The sequence below is a fragment of the Misgurnus anguillicaudatus genome, chromosome 4 (assembly GCF_027580225.2).
Source record: "Misgurnus anguillicaudatus chromosome 4, ASM2758022v2, whole genome shotgun sequence".
NCBI lineage: Eukaryota > Metazoa > Chordata > Actinopteri > Cypriniformes > Cobitidae > Misgurnus > Misgurnus anguillicaudatus.
The window spans coordinates 27,902,904-27,922,897 of NC_073340.2; the positions used below are offsets into that span (position 1 = coordinate 27,902,904).

Below are 19,994 nucleotides of genomic sequence, written 5' to 3' on the forward strand. Positions count from 1 at the left end.
ATCTATATATAGATGTAAAAATATCTAGTCTTTACCTCTGCTAGTGGTAACACATAACAGGATGTTCCTTGTATGAAAACAACAGTGCACATTATGTCTGGGCAGGCTGTTAGTGAACAGTAGAAACACGGATGACCTTTAAACAGTAAGGGGTTCAAAAAGATTTGAGCAATAATTGCAAGCATCATAGGAAAATCTCTATACCTGTCTATAAAAATGCAGTGCATGGTTTGCAGCAACACATCAAGGTCATTTTAACACAGGCTGTCTTTTTTAAATGGTTTGGCTGATGAAAATCTGTCATATTTTTTCTTACACTTTACTGTTTTATCTCTCCATAAAACAGTTTTCATCACTTGCTTCTGTTGCCAGATCAAAGAGTCTTTGTGCCGAGCATCCATGCAGGTATCTCAGAGGGCACCGGTCTTGTTTCTGTTGAAATCGGTTCAGGCCAGGTTGGGTGGGTTTAAATATTTTGACACTGGGCTTTTTAATTTGAATCGGCTTGTTTATGTTCTCGCCTCAGCGGAGGGAATCATACAAGAGGAGTCTCTTTGTCCGAATTGCATGTGTTTCTTATCAAGGCAGCCAGGCACAGGCATATTTCCAAACTGCACACAGGGATCTTGTGTGGCCAATGAAAACTCAGGCCCTATTGCGCCCCCTACCTGCGATTGATGGACTTGGTGTGAAATTCAATTTGACCATTTTTACTTACCTAATGCATGGTCATGGTCTTAATGTGCACAGATATGCTTTATTGAAAACAGTCTGGGTTGAGTGTGTAATGTATAAATAATACAAATTTAAATGTTATAAAAGCTATTTTTCTAGAACATTTTTTCTTGTTTCACTCAAAAATATTTCACGTAGATTTAAAAAAAAAATTACATTGTTTTCTAATTGGTCTCAAATTAATTATTTACTGCATGCCCTCTATCAATGCAACTCACTATATTTCTCTCTCTCTCTCTCTCTCTCTCTCTCTCTCTCTCTCTCTCTCTCTCTCTCTCTCTCTCTCTCTCTCTCTCTCTCTCTCTCTCTCCCAATGTCTCCCTTCCTCTTGTCAATGTGATTTGCTGTGTTTCTGTCAGTAGCTGACTCAAGGCAGGTGGAGGGGTCTCCATGTGCTTTCCATTTGCCCTGGACTGAAACGGCCGCAATTAAAACCAAATGTGCAACCTGTGGCTCGCGCATGCAGCGGCAATCTGACACACAGACGCACACACTCGCTTGCAAATAGTAGGCTGAACAATAACAATCTAGATTTACTGCCTAGATCCAAACGACCGGCTTAACTGTAAAAGACGTAAGAAAAGGTCTGTGTTATACCGAACTCTCCAAACAGAAGAGAACTGCATGTAAAGTTTTGGGTCCGGCGCTACACAAACATAGGCCGGGAAAACAAGAGTCCATGCTGGGGTCATCGCGAGATTCATTTAAAAACAGAGAAAATTATGCGGGTGGCTGAAGTTTCTCGGCCGCAGCCAGAATGTCTGCTGACCACACCATGTAGCTCGAGGACATGAAGGCTATGATTAGAGAAGCCCTGGTAGGCCGGGCTGGGGTGACTCTGGTCAGGTCGTATATAAGTACACCCACATGTTGTAGAAGTCCAGATCCATATACCCTGTGGGCATACGCACCCCACCTTTGACACCTCAAGGCTTCACCGTGACCTCACCGAGCTGATAATCATATTATTGACAGAATAGACCCTAAATGCACCAAAAACGTCCCTGTGGACAAACCGAAGGCTGATTTTACCTTCATCTGAATATAGGCGATGGAAGTGGTAGGTCAACGTTGCTTTAGGGCGTTTTGAATTGATCTTGAGATTTCAGGGTGTAATGTTCACTACACATTGCTGGCATTCATGAAACCTATTTGATTTGTAGAAAGTCAAGCATTGCTATTGCTTTAGCTTATTATTGTAATATAAACAAAAAGTCTATGTTTTACATTTTTTAATAAACTCTTCTACACATATCCTTAAACAAGACACATTTACTTTATTACTTTTTTTAAAGACATCTAACAAAATGTGGTGAGATTTGTACTTATGAGCAAATAAGACTAATAAAGGGAAGTGTGTTTGAGCTATTTTTTCTTTTATGCATAAACCTCACTGTTAGATAAAACGGTATAAAGTAGATGGTTTTGCAGCATTAACCATAAGTATTTTAATGTGGCTTAAATGTGGTTTGTACAGATAACAATGATATCTCAAATCGTGTGGTTTGTTGAGAACTGCCATGTCACTACATTTCAATACGTTTTTCTTTATTCCTGGCTGTAGACTTGTAATAAAAAGAGTCAGGGGATATCTAGGGATCATTGGATCATCAAGATTTGGGGTGGGCTTTTGTGTCTTGCCTTAGTAACCAACCACCCAAAGCACCTTACCAACTCCCTAACAAGCAGCCACAAGATTCAACAATACTCTAATAACATTGTGGCATCAACATACACATGTTCACAGACTATACAAAATCTATGTATACATTCCAGCCTGACCACTTCCCTGTAGGATCCTCAGATATGGACAACAACCCTGAACTGATTATTGTCACCACAAGCTTGTGTGTAGCCCGGTTATTACTCTTGTGGTCTGTCTTTGGACTTCTAATTTCATAAGAGCTCATTAAGAAGTGAAGGAGAGGTTGGTAATGGGTCGGTCCCTGCGCTAGAACACAGAGGGATTGATTTTTATCTCACTGTGTCCAAGGGCACTTCCACTCCTCTCGTGAACACAAAGTGCCACCCACTATTTCGTGGCCAAATATTTACACTCGCTGCAGGAATGACCCCCCCGCCCCTCTCCTCCTTTTATGTGGTTTACATAGCTCACGATATACTGGAAAATGTGGTTTTGGCACAAAGTGAATTACTCGCGGCAAATGAGCATCACCATTAGGGAAATAAAGAGTTTCAAGACGATTGAAAAAGGAAAAAAATGTGGCTGTATTCCTCTGCCACTTTTATGCCACACCACCACATCCCCCTGCAGCCGGCTAACGGATCAATCGCAGGGCCCCTTTTTCATTTACCTGGAAAAAGCAGAGTATTACGGAGCTAAATTTCAGAGAGAGGGAAGAAAGCGAAGGAGTAAACGTGGAAGAGAAATATCCCCTTGAAAGTGCGTTCAGATAGGGCACAGGGAGCTCACAAAGACTGCCCTTGATCACACCAGCATAAGAACAAAGGCTAGATTGTGGGGACACTGAAGGCTTTTATGTGGATAGCTACTGTCTGTGTGCAGAATACTCAGTCGTGTGCAGACAAGCACAAATCTAGGGCCATTCGCAAGGCAAAATGTACACTGGCACCAAACAGTTACACTTAAACTGTGTGAATGTCATTGGAGATCCCAAAATATGAATGCATAAAAATTGTCCATCAGGAAATGTACATTATATTACATAAAAGCCAGATGCTTTTATACAAAGCAACTTACAGTGCATTTAATATATGTGTGTGTTATCAGTATGTGATCAAACCCATGACCTGCTAACGCAAAGCTATACCTATTAAAGGGGACATATCATGAAAATCAGACATTTTTCATGCTTAAGTGCTATAATTGGGTCCCCAGTGCTTAGAAAATGTGAAAAAGATCAACACAGTAACTTAGTTTCGGTAAATCATTCTTTGCAGCATGTGAAAAAGTAAGTCATTGAAATTTGGCTCCTCTTGTGATGTCATAAGGGCATAATACTGCCCCTTAATCTGCACTATCAAACCACGGCATTGCCATTTAGTGCAGAGATCAACTCATTTGCATTTTAAAGAATTCGTCCATTTTTCTTGCCGTTTCAAAGGACTCTAAACGATCTCAAACGAGCCATATCTAGGGTCTTATCTAGCGAAACGATTGTCATTTTTGACAAGAAAAATATGCAAAAATATGCACTTTTAAACCACAACTTCTCATCTTCCTCTGGGCCTTTGACGGCCCAGCGTGATCTCACGTAATACGTAATCACGTCAAGAAGTCACGGATGACATATGGAAACTACGTCGCAGTGTTTACAAGTGTGGAGAAAGAGGACCGTTCCGACGTTGTGTATGTCGAATGATACTAATTAATGTCTTTGTGTCAGTTTATTGTTTAAAATGGTCCGCAAATGTGCGTTTCATATGTGTAACACGTGACCTTTCGGCGTCATTGCGCAATTGCGTGAGGTCATGATGGCGCATCACAGGAGCGGAGGAGGACGAGAAGTTGTGGTTTAAAAGTGCATATTTTTTATGTTTCTTGCCAAAAATGACAATTGTTTCCCTAGATAAGACCCTTATGCCGCGTTTGGGATCGTTTAGAGTCCTTTGAAACTGCAATTTTAAACTGCATTAAAACTGTTAAGTGTTGGGGTCCATTAAAGTCCATTTAAATGAGAAAAATCCTGGAATGTTTTAAGCAATAAACATAATTTCTACTCGACTGAATAAAGAAAGACATCAACATTTTGGATGACATGGTGGTGGGTGGATTGTCTGTATTTTTTTTTTAAGAAAATTGACAAATCCTTGGCAACAGCCAAAAGCGCTCACACCTACAAAGTGGCAATTTTAACAGCTATAATAAATTATCTATATGATATTTTGAGCTAAAACTTTACATATGTACTCTGGGGACACCAACGATTTATTTGACATCTTAAACAGTATTGTGAAATGTCCCCTTTAAGCTAATATAAAAGAAAATATACATTTGTTAATCAGAACCCATGACTTTATGTTTTTTTACATTTGTTATCTCATGCAATGACATCCGTATAAAGACATTCAATATTCCTCAATAAGTTGAGTTGTGTTAAGTTAACAACCAAAAAGGGTGTGGGTTTGATCCCAGGAAACACATACTGTATATTGAGAAAATAAATGTATCGATTAAATGCACAGCAAGTTGCTTTGGATACAATTGCCTACCAAATGCATAAAATGTACCTTTCTATTCTCATTGGATATATTTTAAAAGCCCAAATATTTTAGGGAGCCCACTGTATACAAACACACATGAATGTAAAGAAAAAACAAGCACAAGAAACAATGTCTTCACAGCATATCCAGGTCACAAATGTACTCTGTGCTACGAGGACATATACTGTATGAAAGGCCGACTGTGAGCTAATAACTGTTTGGATTTATGTGTGATTGTGTTTACATATGCCGGGTTTTGACATGAAATAAAAAATTGTGTTTCCAGGGCCCAACTGCGCAATGAAGTCTTTACTTATGGCCATTTAAGAAGACATTTCCTGTTTAGAACAGGATAATGTGTTTCTCTTTGGCCCGAACCTGTGGACCCTGCCGGCAGCTGCTCTGTAGCGATCCTCGCACATTGCTCGACCACAAAACGGGACAGAGGAGGAAACGGGGCAATAAAAAGTGTGAGTGAGATAGGAGGGGGTTTGAGATTCCTGAGGACCTGCAGCAAGTGTGAGACACTAGTGTGTGTGTGTGTGTACCTGCCCGTGCGTTTGTTTTAGTGCACGTATGTGTGTGTGTGTGTGGCAAGCGTGAGTGTGTGTGTGTGTGTGTGTGCGTGCCCGAGCACATGTTCGTGTAGGGTGAGTTAGAAACAGATGCAGAGATAATGGATGGATGTTGATTCTACACTGTCACCACTGTATGGCCATTTGGAGCCATTTGAAATCCCCAATGTCTCTTTGATTTCTGCTCACTTCAGCTGCTGTGCTCCTTCTGAATGGTGTGTGTGTTTGTATGTATGCGCGCGTGTGTGTTTGTTTGATCTAGGGAATGGACTACAGAACGACAAAAAGGAACATACAGGAGTGGATTGAATAAATGAAGCATACAGAAGTGTAAGGTATGATGAAAGCGGTTAAAAGGATGTGATGTAAGCAGGGATGGGTCAGCCATTGGTAGCACTCGGGCTTTAGTCTGCTGGTTGTCGAAACAATTTTAAATATACAAGGCAAGTATACACAGTGAAAAAACATCATGACATTCAAAGGCCGGCCTATTAAAACTGCAGTGGTAAATCCAGGGATGATGGTGTCCCCGATGGCTGCACATGGAGGCACACCCCCATTTATCTTCCTGTGTGATGGATGTTACATTGAAAGCACAGCATGCATTCTGTTACTACATTTAGAAAAATTAAACAATAAACTCAATCAAACTTGCCACTGTTACTTATTTTCTTGAAAAAATATGTTTTTGGAATGACTTTTTTAATAATGCAATGTAAAAAATTCTTTGCTGCCTTAATTTTTAATCAACTCAGATGTCATTTTAACTTACTATTATTTATCTTAACTAGAGATTAGTTTAGTTTATTTATTTATAAAACACAAATTACAGCTCAATGCTGCCCAAGGTGCTGTGCAAAGAATTACTAAATAGCAATTTTGTAGTACATTTCACACATGCATTTATAAAAAAAGAAACTATATAAAAACACAAATAAATCCAAAAAAGAAATACATTTATTTTGAGATGGAAATTGTAATACAGAGCTATCAGCGGCAATTTTCATATAGATGAAAAAGCATTAGATAGCAGAGATGAGTTGTTATAATTTATAAAATATAGTTGAAATAAGTCAACTTCATTTTATAAGTTGTAAGAACTCAAAAATAAGAGGTTTCTTGTTGTCTATATAGATCACTTTATTACTTATACCTTTATGCATTTGACAGACATTTTAAATAATACAAATAAAGTTAAATTAGCCAAAATTATGTTAACTTCATTTTAAAAATGTATAGCAACTCATAGTCAAGAAAAGTTTAAATGAATTGAAAAAAATGTAAGTGCCACAATAAATTTTTACACTGTAGGAGTTGAACCCACAACCTTTTCACTGTTAACCTGATGCTCCACCAGTTAAGCTAGCCCAATAATTCACTAAAAAAATCCATGTCAGTGGCAGTCCAACTAAAAATTGGACACAGGAATATATTTCCGTATTACCAAGCCCCTAAGGTGACATTGGAGTAAAAAAATCTAAAGTTTTGTGTCATGTGCTCACGTGAAACTTTTGCGTGCTGACGTGAAACTTTCGCGTGCTCACGTGAAACTTCCACGTGCTCACGTGAACTTTCGCGTGCTCACGTGAAACTTTTGCGTGCTATCGAAACCTTCATGTGCAGAATTTTTTTTTAAGTTTAGTTTCGCATGCATACATGAAACTATCGCGTGTGCATGTGAAACTTTCGCGTGCGCACATGAAACTTTCGCTTTCACATGCGCACACAATAGTTTCATGTGCACGCGCGAAAGTATAATGTGCGCTCGAAAGTTTCGCGTGCGCACGTGAAACAATCGCGCGCACATTAAAATATTGTGTGCGCATGTGAAAGCGCAAAGTTTCACGTGCGCACGCGAAACTAAACTTTATTTAATTTTTTTCTCCATGTCCCCTTAGGGGCTCCGTACTTATGGTAGTAAATGACAGAAAACATATGCTTCAAAGTCCTGTATTGTGCATGAGCAGTTTGTGTTCATTCTGCTATGACATCAACTAAGCACTTCCTTTGAATGTCAAAAGAAAATCTAAAATATGCAACTTTCCTTAAAAACAGGAGCCTTTGAAAGCATCTCTGTTGATGGAAAGATTAGGGGTGGGCTACAGTCTATAAAGTTGCAGGAGTTTATATGTTTTTTTATGGAGGGATAGAAAGACTGATAAAAGGAGAGGAAAGGAGGGGTTAAACCTCATCCTATGCCCCATCTGTTACCCTCCATCACTATGAAGGAAGTACGTGGCCTACGACGGGGTCAATCAGAGGGCAGGGGCTGGGTAGCCCACTTGCTGCATGTAAAGCCATGAATGTCATTGTAAGGGATTCATTATTAATGTTAGGGGAGCATTGGCTGTACCCCACTAAGTAGCAGCTGTACTAAGCCATGCATCTGTGTGGCAGTGATTGGCAGTGTTTCAGTGGGTGGGACCCTAAATGGGAGGAGCCGCTGAAATCATGAGCGATCTGTGCTTTTCACTTTAAAGGCACTGGCTTCTCATTTTTTTCAAAGCATGAAGGTTATAATTAGCGTATGGTTGAAAAATGCCCGAAGAATTATTGAGGGGCAGAAAGATTTCCAGTGGCATGTGGCTGTTGCTTGTGTAAACCGAGGCTAAATCAAAGCTTTTATGGCATAATATATTATATTTCACTTTCATCAACTAAGGATCCTTTAGTTTCGCAAAAACCCACAACCTCCACACATTCAATTACGGCCCACCACCGAACAGGCTTGAGAAGGTTTCCTTTTTAGCCCCCACCCAGACTGTATATCAAAAATCAGTCAAGTGTCGGCATTCGCACATAACCGTGTCTCAAAAAAGGATTTTAATTGGTGGAACTCGGCGGGAGCCAACACAGGGGCTCTTTCTGTGCTTGTTGCATGTAACAGGCCTCGTCATTGATCGGACCCTTCATCCCCGGTGGCTGATATACGGTGGGCTTGTAACTTAGAGAAGGAGAGGCCGCATTGATCAGCCCATCAGCGCAACTCTTGTCACCCTGCGACTTTACGAGCCTGAGGGTTTTTCCCCCCGTAAAGATTTATGATGAGTTTTTTCTGCTATTTCATGGACGTTTGAGCGAGGTTAATTAAGCCCAATTCAACACGAAGACCTGATTGAGACATACAGACGCTCCTGTAGTATCACAGGAGGCAGAATGTGGTTCGGGTACAGAAAAGGAAAGAGGCACAGGAATGTTTCAGACCTGTGAAATAGCCGCCTGTCAGGCTGAGACGCTTGCCATGTTTGGGTGGAGAACGCTTTTAATGGGGAAAGACAATTTTGAGCTCTTTCTGAAAGACTGACTTTCATGGTGTACACAACTGATAAATGGACAGGACAACTAATCTGAAAGGAAAACATTTTTACTTTAATTACCACCTATCTTTTAAGCTGTGTGAAAACCAAAATTATAGCTGTCAGACCAAGTAAATACTGAATGCACGGTTTTTCCTTTTTCACAATTACCGTCTTGTGAGTTTGAGTGTGAGGTCTTTGCCCGGTGCTGTAATAGCAGTAACATGATATAGAGAGATTGAGTTGTTCTAACGGTGTAAATGTCATTCTGACATTTTTACTGTCCGCATGCACATGCCAAGGAGCTGCGCTGTGCCTGTGCATGCGTTACTGCCGGAAAAATTCCCAACAATGTTTGACCCCCACACAGTAATGTCTCAATGTGTCTCAGGCTGCGTTCTGCTTATTTAGCAAGAACTATCAATGAACAGTGAACTCTTTTCAGCCTCCAACCCGTTCTATCAAGTGAAAGATGGATTCCAGCAACTGATCTTACAGCCTATTGAAGCTTCAGTCTCAGAAAAAAAGATACAAACGTTGTACTTGGATGGTACCTTTTAAAAAGGTCCTAATATGTACCATTTTGGTACATATATGTACCTTTTAGGAACCAGTGTTTTCCTCAATAAGGTACCATTATGCACCTTTTAGATACAAACGTGTACTTTTTGAAAAAAATGCCACACCAGCAACAGCTTTTGCACCTTCTTGTCCCTTTATTCTGATAGTGTACACATTTCATTAGTACCTGTACTTTTTGGGATTCGAACCATGACCCTTGCATTGTGACCACCATGTTCTACCAGTTAGGCTACAAATACGCCTTTTCTTTTATTTTTAAGTTTTAATTTTGTGCCTAATTGCTTAAAATGAAATGCTTAGTTGCATTTTAGTGTACACATTTCATTACTATCTGTACTATTTGGGATTCGAACCAATGACCCTATCATTCTAACCACCAAGTTCTACCAGTTGAGCTACAAGTACGCTTTTTCTTTCATTTTTAAGTTTTAATTTATGCCTAATTGCTTAAAATTAAATGCTTAGTTGCATTTTAGTGTACACGTTTCATCAGTACCTGTACTATTTGGGATTCGAACCCATGACCCTTGCATTGTAACCACCATGTTCTACCAGTTGAGCTACAAGTACACTTTTTCTTTCATTTTTAAGTTTTAATTTTGTGCCTAATTGCTTAAAATTAAATGCTTAGTTGCATTTTAGTGTACACATTTCATTAGTACCTGTACTTTTTGGGATTCCAACCCATGACCCTAGCATTATAACCACCAAGTTCTACCAGTTGAGCTACAAATATTCTTTTTTTAATTTTTAATTTTTAATTTTGTGCCTAATTGCTTAAAATTAAATGCTTAGTTGCATTTTAGTGTACACGTTTCATTAGTACCTGTACTATTTGGGATTCGAACCCATGACCCCTGCATTGTAACCACAATGTCCTACCAGTTGAGCTACAAATACGCTTTTTCTTTCATTTTTAAGTTTTAATTGTGTGCCTAATTGCTTAAAATGAAATGCTTAGTTGCATTTTAGTGTACACATTTCAATAGTACCTGTACTATTTGGGATTCGAACCCATGACCCTTGCATTGTAACCACCATGTTCTACCAGTTGAGCTACAAATATGCTTTTTATTTCATTTTTAAAATTTAATTTTGTGCCTAATTGCTTAAAATTAAATGCTTAGTTGCATTTTAGTGTACACATTTCAATAGTACCTGTACTATTTGGGATTCGAACCCATGACCCTTGCATTGTAACCACCAAGTTCTACCAGTTGAGCTACAAATATTCTTTTTTTAATTTTTAATTTTTAATTTTGTGCCTAATTGCTTAAAATTAAATGCTTAGTTGCATTTTAGTGTACACGTTTCATTAGTACCTGTACTATTTGGGATTCGAACCCATGACCCCTGCATTGTAACCACAATGTCCTACCAGTTGAGCTACAAATACGCTTTTTCTTTCATTTTTAAGTTTTAATTGTGTGCCTAATTGCTTAAAATGAAATGCTTAGTTGCATTTTAGTGTACACGTTTCATCAGTACCTGTACTATTTGGGATTCGAACCCATGACCCTTGCATTGTAACCACCATGTTCTACCAGTTGAGCTACAAATATGCTTTTTATTTCATTTTTAAAATTTAATTTTGTGCCTAATTGCTTAAAATTAAATGCTTGTGCCTAATTGCTTAAAATTAAATGCTTAGTTGCATTTTAGTGTACACATTTCAATAGTACCTGTACTATTTGGGATTCGAACCCATGACCCTTGCATTGTAACCACCAAGTTCTACCAGTTGAGCTACAAATATGCTTTTTTTCATTTTTAAGTTTTAATTTTGTGCCTAATTGCTTAAAATTAAATGCTTAGTTGCATTTTAGTGTACACATTTCAATAGTACCTGTACTATTTGGGATTCGAACCCATGAACCTTCCATTGTACCACCATGTTTTAACAGTTGAGCTACAAATACGCTTTTTCTTTCATTTTTAAGTTTTAATTTTGTGCCTAATTGCTTAAAATTAAATGCTTAGTTGCATTTTAGTGTACACATTTCAATAGTACCTGTACTATTTGGGATTCGAACCCATGACCCTTGCATTGTAACCACCAAGTTCTACCAGTTGAGCTACAAATATTCTTTTTTTAATTTTTAATTTTTAATTTTGTGCCTAATTGCTTAAAATTAAATGCTTAGTTGCATTTTAGTGTACACGTTTCATTAGTACCTGTACTATTTGGGATTCGAACCCATGACCCCTGCATTGTAACCACAATGTCCTACCAGTTGAGCTACAAATACGCTTTTTCTTTCATTTTTAAGTTTTAATTGTGTGCCTAATTGCTTAAAATGAAATGCTTAGTTGCATTTTAGTGTACACGTTTCATCAGTACCTGTACTATTTGGGATTCGAACCCATGACCCCTGCATTGTAACCACCATGTTCTACCAGTTGAGCTACAAATATGCTTTTTATTTCATTTTTAAAATTTAATTTTGTGCCTAATTGCTTAAAATTAAATGCTTAGTTGCATTTTAGTGTACACGTTTCATTAGTACCTGTACTATTTGGGATTCGAACCCATGACCCTTGCATTGTAACCACCATGTTCTACCAGTTGAGCTACAAGTACACTTTTTCTTTCATTTTTAAGTTTTAATTTATGCCTAATTGCTTAAAATTAAATGCTTAGTTGCATTTTAGTGTACACGTTTCATTAGTACCTGTACTATTTGGGATTCGAACCCATGACCCCTGCATTGTAACCACAATGTCCTACCAGTTGAGCTACAAATATGCTTTTTATTTCATTTTTAAAATTTAATTTTGTGCCTAATTGCTTAAAATTAAATGCTTAGTTGCATTTTAGTGTACACATTTCAATAGTACCTGTACTATTTGGGATTCGAACCCATGACCCTTGCATTGTAACCACCATGTTCTACCAGTTGAGCTACAAGTACGCTCTTTCTTTCATTTTTAAGTTTTAATTTAGGCCTAATTGCTTAAAATTAAATTTTAGTTGCATTTTAAGGTACACATTTCATTAGTACCTGTACTATTTGGGATTCGAACCCATGACTTCTGCATTGTAACCACCAAGTTCTACCAGTTGAGCTACAAATATGCTTTTTTCATTTTTAAGTTTTAATTTTGTGCCTAATTGCTTAAAATTAAATGCTTAGTTGCATTTTAGTGTACACATTTCAATAGTACCTGTACTATTTGGGATTCGAACCCATGACCCTTGCATTGTAACCACCAAGTTCTACCAGTTGAGCTACAAATATGCTTTTTTTCATTTTTAAGTTTTAATTTTGTGCCTAATTGCTTAAAATTAAATGCTTAGTTGCATTTTAGTGTACACATTTCAATAGTACCTGTACTATTTGGGATTCGAACCCATGACCCTTGCATTGTAACCACCATGTTCTACCAGTTGAGCTACAAGTACGCTCTTTCTTTCATTTTTAAGTTTTAATTTAGGCCTAATTGCTTAAAATTAAATTTTAGTTGCATTTTAAGGTACACATTTCATTAGTACCTGTACTATTTGGGATTCGAACCCATGACCCCTGCATTGTAACCACCAAGTTCTACCAGTTGAGCTACAAATATGCTTTTTTTCATTTTTAAGTTTTAATTTTGTGCCTAATTGCTTAAAATTAAATGCTTAGTTGCATTTTAGTGTACACATTTCAATAGTACCTGTACTATTTGGGATTCGAACCCATGACCCTTGCATTGTAACCACCAAGTTCTACCAGTTGAGCTACAAATATGCTTTTTTTCATTTTTAAGTTTTAATTTTGTGCCTAATTGCTTAAAATTAAATGCTTAGTTGCATTTTAGTGTACACATTTCAATAGTACCTGTACTATTTGGGATTCGAACCCATGACCCTTGCATTGTAACCACCATGTTCTACCAGTTGAGCTACAAGTACGCTCTTTCTTTCATTTTTAAGTTTTAATTCATGTCTAATTGCTTAAAATTAAATGCTTAGTTGCATTTTAGTGTACACGTTTCATTAGTACCTGTACTATTTGGGATTCGAACCCATGACCCTTGCATTGTAACCACCATGTTCTACCAGTTGAGCTACAAGTACACTTTTTCTTTCATTTTTAAGTTTTAATTTATGCCTAATTGCTTAAAATTAAATGCTTAGTTGCATTTTAGTGTACACGTTTCATTAGTACCTGTACTATTTGGGATTCGAACCCATGAACCTTCCATTGTACCACCATGTTTTAACAGTTGAGCTACAAATACGCTTTTTCTTTCATTTTTAAGTTTTAATTTTGTGCCTAATTGCTTAAAATTAAATGCTTAGTTGCATTTTAGTGTACACGTTTCATTAGTACCTGTACTATTTGGAATTCGAACCCATGACTCTTGCATTGTAACCACCATGTTCTATCAGTTGAGCTACAAATACGCTTTTTCTTTCATTTTTAAGTTTTAATTTTGTGTGTAATTGCTAAAAATTAAATGCTTAGTTGCATTTTATTTATTTATATTTTTTGCATTTAGCCACAACTAGAACTGTTGCATTAGACAGTACAGTTGAAAGGCCTTTCCAACCAGTGCCAAGTCTGCTGCATGCAAAACACCTCCACAAATTCAAAACAAGTTAAGAGACGTGCAAATAATTTGAAACTCATGGCCTCTCCATACACATATTATTTGATGCATTGCATTTTATTAAAAACAGGTGACATCGGAGTGAACAAAACTATTTATAATACTTAGTAAATCATTGATTAGAGACTATTCAACGGGCGTTGACAGATTATTGGCAGAGAATCAGATATGTGTTTCTTTTATCGAATCTCACCCATAGTTTCAACCAGGCTCCTGTTTTAAATGGGTCCGACCTTTGGTTGAACGGTTGATTGAGGCACGCCATTCTCATTGCACAAAAAACATCTTTTGTTCCTTTTATTCACAATTATCAACATAATGGGCGTTATCTGGAGTCTTTAGCAATGCTGATGGTTAATAGAGAGGGCTTTAATAGATTTTAGGAGGACAAAGGTAGGCAATGTTTAGCTGGACATGTCAGTCTTTTTGTGTGTAGGGAGGGTCTGCATTAAAAACCTCATTCACAGAGCTGGTTGATGTGTAATTAAATGTGATTACTGCGGCAGTCTGTGTGTGTCCTTTCTGAGGTCACTCACACACAGACACACATGCACATACACACACACACACACTCGTCGTCGCCAGGTTTTATCCCCCTTCCTTGGCTTCCTAAGGAGCCTGTGACTTTGGTGGCTGATGGGAAATTTTGTACATGCCTGAGCTCACAAAGAGCCCCTTTCAGCTGCATGCATGCTTGACCTCTCGCAGTTCATCGCTTTGCTTTGTGCTCCCGTGACCTCGCACTGACCAGGGGTTTCCCCTTGAGGTCAGCGGTTCAATCGGGTGCCTGTGTCTAATTTCTTCCTGGCTACAGAATCCCCCTCAACCCATCAAATCTGCCCAGCAATCTGCCCACCGTCTCCCCTTCTGCCGCCCGGGCCTAATTCCAATCTTCAGGGATTAGGTGTGGAGTGACAAGACCCTCCGGCCAATGGTCTGACTTGTCAGTTTGGTTCGAAGGCCGGTGGTACACAATAGCCAGACTTTTCCTTTTCCCCACCTAAAACCAACCCCCCTAAAACAACACACGAAAATCCTCTCCCAGGAGATGCATGCCTTGCTAGGGGATGCTGTTTGTAACCTCTCCTGCAAACACACCAGTAACATAACATAACCTGTAATGCCCGGTTTCCACAGGGCTCCTGTTGCACATCAACATCCCTTGCAGATCAACTTCCTGTTTCCCTTTCCTGCTCAAATCTCTGTCCAAATGAAACAACACCGTGTTTCGTGTCCGTAGAGACTGCTGACAGGCAGAGGTATTGATATGATCTCTGCTCTGCATGCATACATCATACGCTGTGTGTGAAAGGAAAGCAAAAAATATTGCAGGTTTTAGTTCCTTTGAAAACAAAATGAACAAACCGTCAACGAACAATTTCTGGTAAATCTAAGAAAATTAACTTGAGCATCTGTGACACGGTGGAGGCAGTGTGTAATTTTCCTCCTGTCCGCTAGGGGAAGCAGGTGGCGCTAGTTTCCATTGGCAGCGTCACACTGGCAGTGTTGTACTTACTTCCTGGTTTCATATGGAAACAACAAGGAAATTTAACAAATTTCGTGAAAGTTCGCTGTAAATATTTATTTAATCTCCTGTAACTTGATCAAAACGTTATAAATATCATCCGAAGCGTATTAACAATCGCATGAAAACAATGAGCCGATGATGACTTAGTAATGAATGACTGAGGGGAAAAGTGAGGACGTGGTATGTATACAAACTTTTGAGTACAACCGTTTTTACTATTTTTTAAAAGACTTGTGTTGCTTCAATATATTAATGGACTAACATTTAGTAGTTTTGTTTAAATGAGTTGAAATGTCATGTTTGGATTTGGATGTGTTCCTGAAAAGATCACTCCTGAAATTATTAATGATTTGCTTTACTATTGATGCTAAGTTACTTTGACTTTGTGTTGGGTTATATTTGTATAGTTTACTCTTATACATAGTATTAGGTTTGTATATATTTTTAATTTTAAATGCGTTGATTTCTATTGTTTTCTTTATATTGTGTACATTTCCTTTTCCCTCCATAAGCTAGCATTGGATTCAGACAGCTTTATTGCCACGTGTACCTACAGTATACACACCTCTAAATATAACAACGTCAGCAAGACATGCAACAGTTAATAACAAAATTAAAGAGTAAGATATTAAAAATAAAAAAAAGTATTAAAAGATATGTTCTGTGCATATGCATGTTTAGTTTACATATGCTATGCGAGATGATATGTACAGGAAATATGAATAAGTCAATATCAGTTTACAGAGCATGTGACATTAACTTTTAATAACTTAAAATAAACACTTTTATTGATTGATGAATGGTAATTTTGCCTTTTTCTTTTGTTTTAGATGTAAATTATTATTAATTGTTACTTTTTTAAAAACAACAAATTTTAAATCTTAGAGTTAAACAAGACACTTAAAGGAATATTCAATTTTCTTAAAAGAAAAATCCAGATAATTTACTCACCACCATGTCATCCAAAATGTTAATGTCTTTCTTTGTTCAGTCTAGAAGAAATTATGTTTTTTGAGGAAAACATTGCAGGATTTTTCTCATTTTAATGGACTTTAATAGACACCAACAATTAACACTTAACTCAACACGTAACAGTTTTTTTTTCAACTGAGTTTCAAAGGACTATAAACAATCCCAAACGAGGCATAAGGGTCTTATCTAGCAAAACGATTGTCATTTTTGACAAGAAAAATAACAAATATACACTTTTAAAGCACAACTTCTCGTCTAGATCCGGTCATGATGCGCCAGCGTGACCCCACGCAATACGTCAAGAGGTCACAGAAGACGAACGCGAAACTATGCCCCAGTGTTGAAAGAGGACCGTTCCTTTCCTACGTTGTTGTATGTCAACTGATACTAATTAATGTCTTTGTGTCAGTTTATTGTTTACAATGGTCCGCAAATGTGCGTTTCATATATGTAACACGTGACCTCCCTACGTCACTACGCATTTACGTTAGGTCGCGCTGGACCGGATCTAGATGAGAAGTTGTGCTTTAAAAGTGTATATTTGTTATTTTTCTTGTCAAAAATGACAATCGTTTTGCTAGATAAGACCCTTATGCCTCGTTTGGGATTGTTTATAGTCTTTTGAAACTCCGTTGAAAAAAACTGTTACGTGTTGAGTTAAAGGTATAGCGGAAGATTTTCCCGAATTATTTAAAAGAACCGCCCCTCCGTATTTTTTAAAAAATGCACACGAAACTCTCTACCTCCTCCCGAGAGGGAACACCTGTTAAACGCGTGCACGAGACAGAGAGAGAGAGAGAGAGAGCATGCAGGAGCCTAGTTCTTCTATTCGCTCTGTTTACAAGTTGCTGTCGGCATGTTTACCGTGTCTGTGCGGTTCGTGACTCGTGCCAGGGCTAGCATTGCTAATCATAACTTACATCAACTTTACTAGCAGTGATTTTAAATGGATTTCTCCAAGTAGCATGACAAAATGTACCTTTCCTGTAGAAACTTCGCGTGGGAAGCCCAACCTGTCCTTTTAGCTCACACCAGCAGCCAGCGTGTGAAATAGTCTCCCATAAACAGTCTGGTCTTGTTTCTTTCTTTATACGGTAGTCCTTTCTCTTCTTGTCATACAATTCGTAGACTTTTTCTCTTGCGACCCTCAGACATTTTGAAAAAAAAAACACAGCTAGAACGCGAGCTTCAATGGTTGAAACCGTAGCACAACACACATACACGTGAAAGTGCGCATGTGCAGAAAGTGAACCGAGAGGCGAGCACGTACGACGGTTATACGTCAACATATAATCAGAATGATTGACATCTGGGATGACCAATAACAGAGGTGATCCACCCGGAAAACGAAAATCTTCCGCTATACCTTTAAGTGTTAATTGTTGGTGTCTATTAAAGTCCATTAAAATTTGAAAAATCCTGCAATGTTTTCCTCAAAAAACATAATTTCTTCTCTACTGAACAAAGAAAGACATCAACATTTTGGATGACATGGTGGTGAGTAATTTATCTGGATTTTTCTTTTAAGAAAATGGAATATTCCTTTAATCAAAAAAAAAAAAAACTTTGTTGAAGAGTTGTATAAGCACTGCAAAAATGTCTTTCTAATTTAGTATTTTTGTCTTTTTTCAGTAGAAATATTTAAAAATTGCTAAATCAAGATGTATTTTCTTGATGAGCAAAATGAAAATAAGTCTAGTTTTTAAACAAAAAAAATACACAATTTAAGTGAATTTGTGCTTAAAACAAGCAAAAATATCTGCCAATGGAGTGAGAAAATTTTGCTTGAATTAGGTGTTTTAGAAAAAAAGACAACTTATTTCAAGATTTTTTTTCTTACCCCATTGCCAGATATTTTTGCTTGTTTTAAGCACAAATTCACTTTAATTGTATATTTTTTTTGTCTAAAAACTTAATTTTGCTTATCAAGAAAAAGCATCTTATTTTAAGAATTGTTAGATATTTCTACTGAAAACAAGACAAAAATACTAAGTAAGAATTGAAAGTCATTTTTTGCAGTGAGTGTAGGTGTAACCCAACGTCTGTGATGGTGTACTGTGTAAAACTTTTGTAATAGTAAATGTGTATGACAATGTTGATTGTAGTTAACATTGTACTGTCATGCAAGAAAAAAAGTCTGACAAGTATCTATTCGTATCGAAAGTTGATGTTGTTTTTCCTTTCTTCCTCTCTATAGAGTGCCACGTCACAGAATTTCTGCGAGGTGAAGGACTGTTACATCAAACCCCCTTATCTCACTTCAACCTTACACCATTGTACAAGCACCTCACACACCTGTGACATTAGAGATTTCATCTATCAGACGGCAAAATGACGGCATCAAATTGGGGTCTGATCATGAACGTTGTGAACAGTATCGTGGGTGTGAGCGTATTGACGATGCCCTTTTGCTTCAAACAGGTAAACAATGGGTTCAAGGGGGTCATGAGAAAGTGCTGTGTTGAGCCGTGTGTGCTGATAGGATATTTAGGTCTACCATATCTGCTTGTTTACACCCTACCTTTACTAGTTAATAATCTAGAGCGAGTCAAATAATAAGTCACGGTTTTAGTATGTTCACACTGTTTGGTTTCAGTAAATAAGCAACTGTGCATTTACATTTAGGCATTTAGCAGATTCTTTTATCAAAGATTAGGAAACAAAAAAGCGATTTGTCATATGGAGGCAATAGTACAACTCTCATCAGTCCTATAATGTAGGACGCAGTCTTGTAATACACTTATGATTAATTCAACTCTTTTTCTTTCTCTTTCTGCAGTGTGGATTTGTATTGGGAATCTTATTGTTGTTCTTCTGTTCGTGGATGACCCACCAGTCCTGTATGTTTCTGGTCCACGCAGCCAGTAACACCAAACGCAGGACTTACGCCGGACTGGGTGAGAGTGACCAAAAGTGACAGACACACCACTGGTTGCCAGATTGTGTTTGAAGTATTAGCGTGTTACCCCTTGCTTGTGAAAACTTGTTTATTTATTGTTTTCTTCATAATATCATCCTATATAATGTAAAGAAGATTCTTTTAAATAAAAACCTTGATATCTTTAATATTAACTGAGTAAGGTCATGTCAAAGATTGTAATTAAAGTACAATCAATGAATGAAATCAGGGTTATGTGTAGATCTGTTAACCAACCTGTTTGCTATCCTCCAGCATTTCATGCTTATGGAAAAACAGGCAAGGCGCTGGTGGAACTGAGGTAAGCTGTTTTTGTGAAGACTTCATGATGTTAAAAATATCCATCTAATATTGACTTTTTTTCTCTTTGTCCCTTTTCTTAAGCATGATTGGCCTGATGCTTGGGACATGCATTGCCTTCTATGTCGTAATTGCGGATCTGGGATCCAACTTTTTTGCCCGGTTGCTTGGACTGGAGGTAAGAAATATGATCCCTGTAGCAGTATATGTGTAAACTAGCCAGTTAAATAACACTTGTTGGATATTTTCATGTAGTTGACAGATCAGATTTTAAATGGTCACATGGTTGTAAACTAAGCATTTAGTAT

The 19,994-nt window shown here is 37.7% G+C and overlaps 1 protein-coding gene across 11 annotated transcripts in view; it reads left to right on the forward strand.

Annotated features, from left to right (window-relative positions):
- The window catches only part of slc38a10 (solute carrier family 38 member 10), a 62,472-nt gene that overhangs the window by 5,300 nt on the left and 37,178 nt on the right, over positions 1 to 19,994 (forward strand). For 5 of the 11 annotated variants that reach the window (XM_073867100.1, XM_073867107.1, XM_073867104.1 and 2 more), the window contains exons 1-5: positions 15,447 to 15,677; positions 18,667 to 18,890; positions 19,249 to 19,366; positions 19,642 to 19,687; positions 19,771 to 19,864. In XM_073867100.1, the coding sequence (XP_073723201.1) occupies positions 18,801 to 18,890; positions 19,249 to 19,366; positions 19,642 to 19,687; positions 19,771 to 19,864 (348 nt within the window). In that variant the 5' untranslated portion in view covers positions 15,447 to 15,677; positions 18,667 to 18,800. Of the gene's footprint in view, positions 1 to 15,445; positions 15,678 to 16,009; positions 16,118 to 18,666; positions 18,891 to 19,248; positions 19,367 to 19,641; positions 19,688 to 19,770; positions 19,865 to 19,994 lie in introns of those variants that run through there. The other 6 variants (XM_073867109.1, XM_073867108.1, XM_073867102.1 and 3 more) reach the window with 5 other exon arrangements.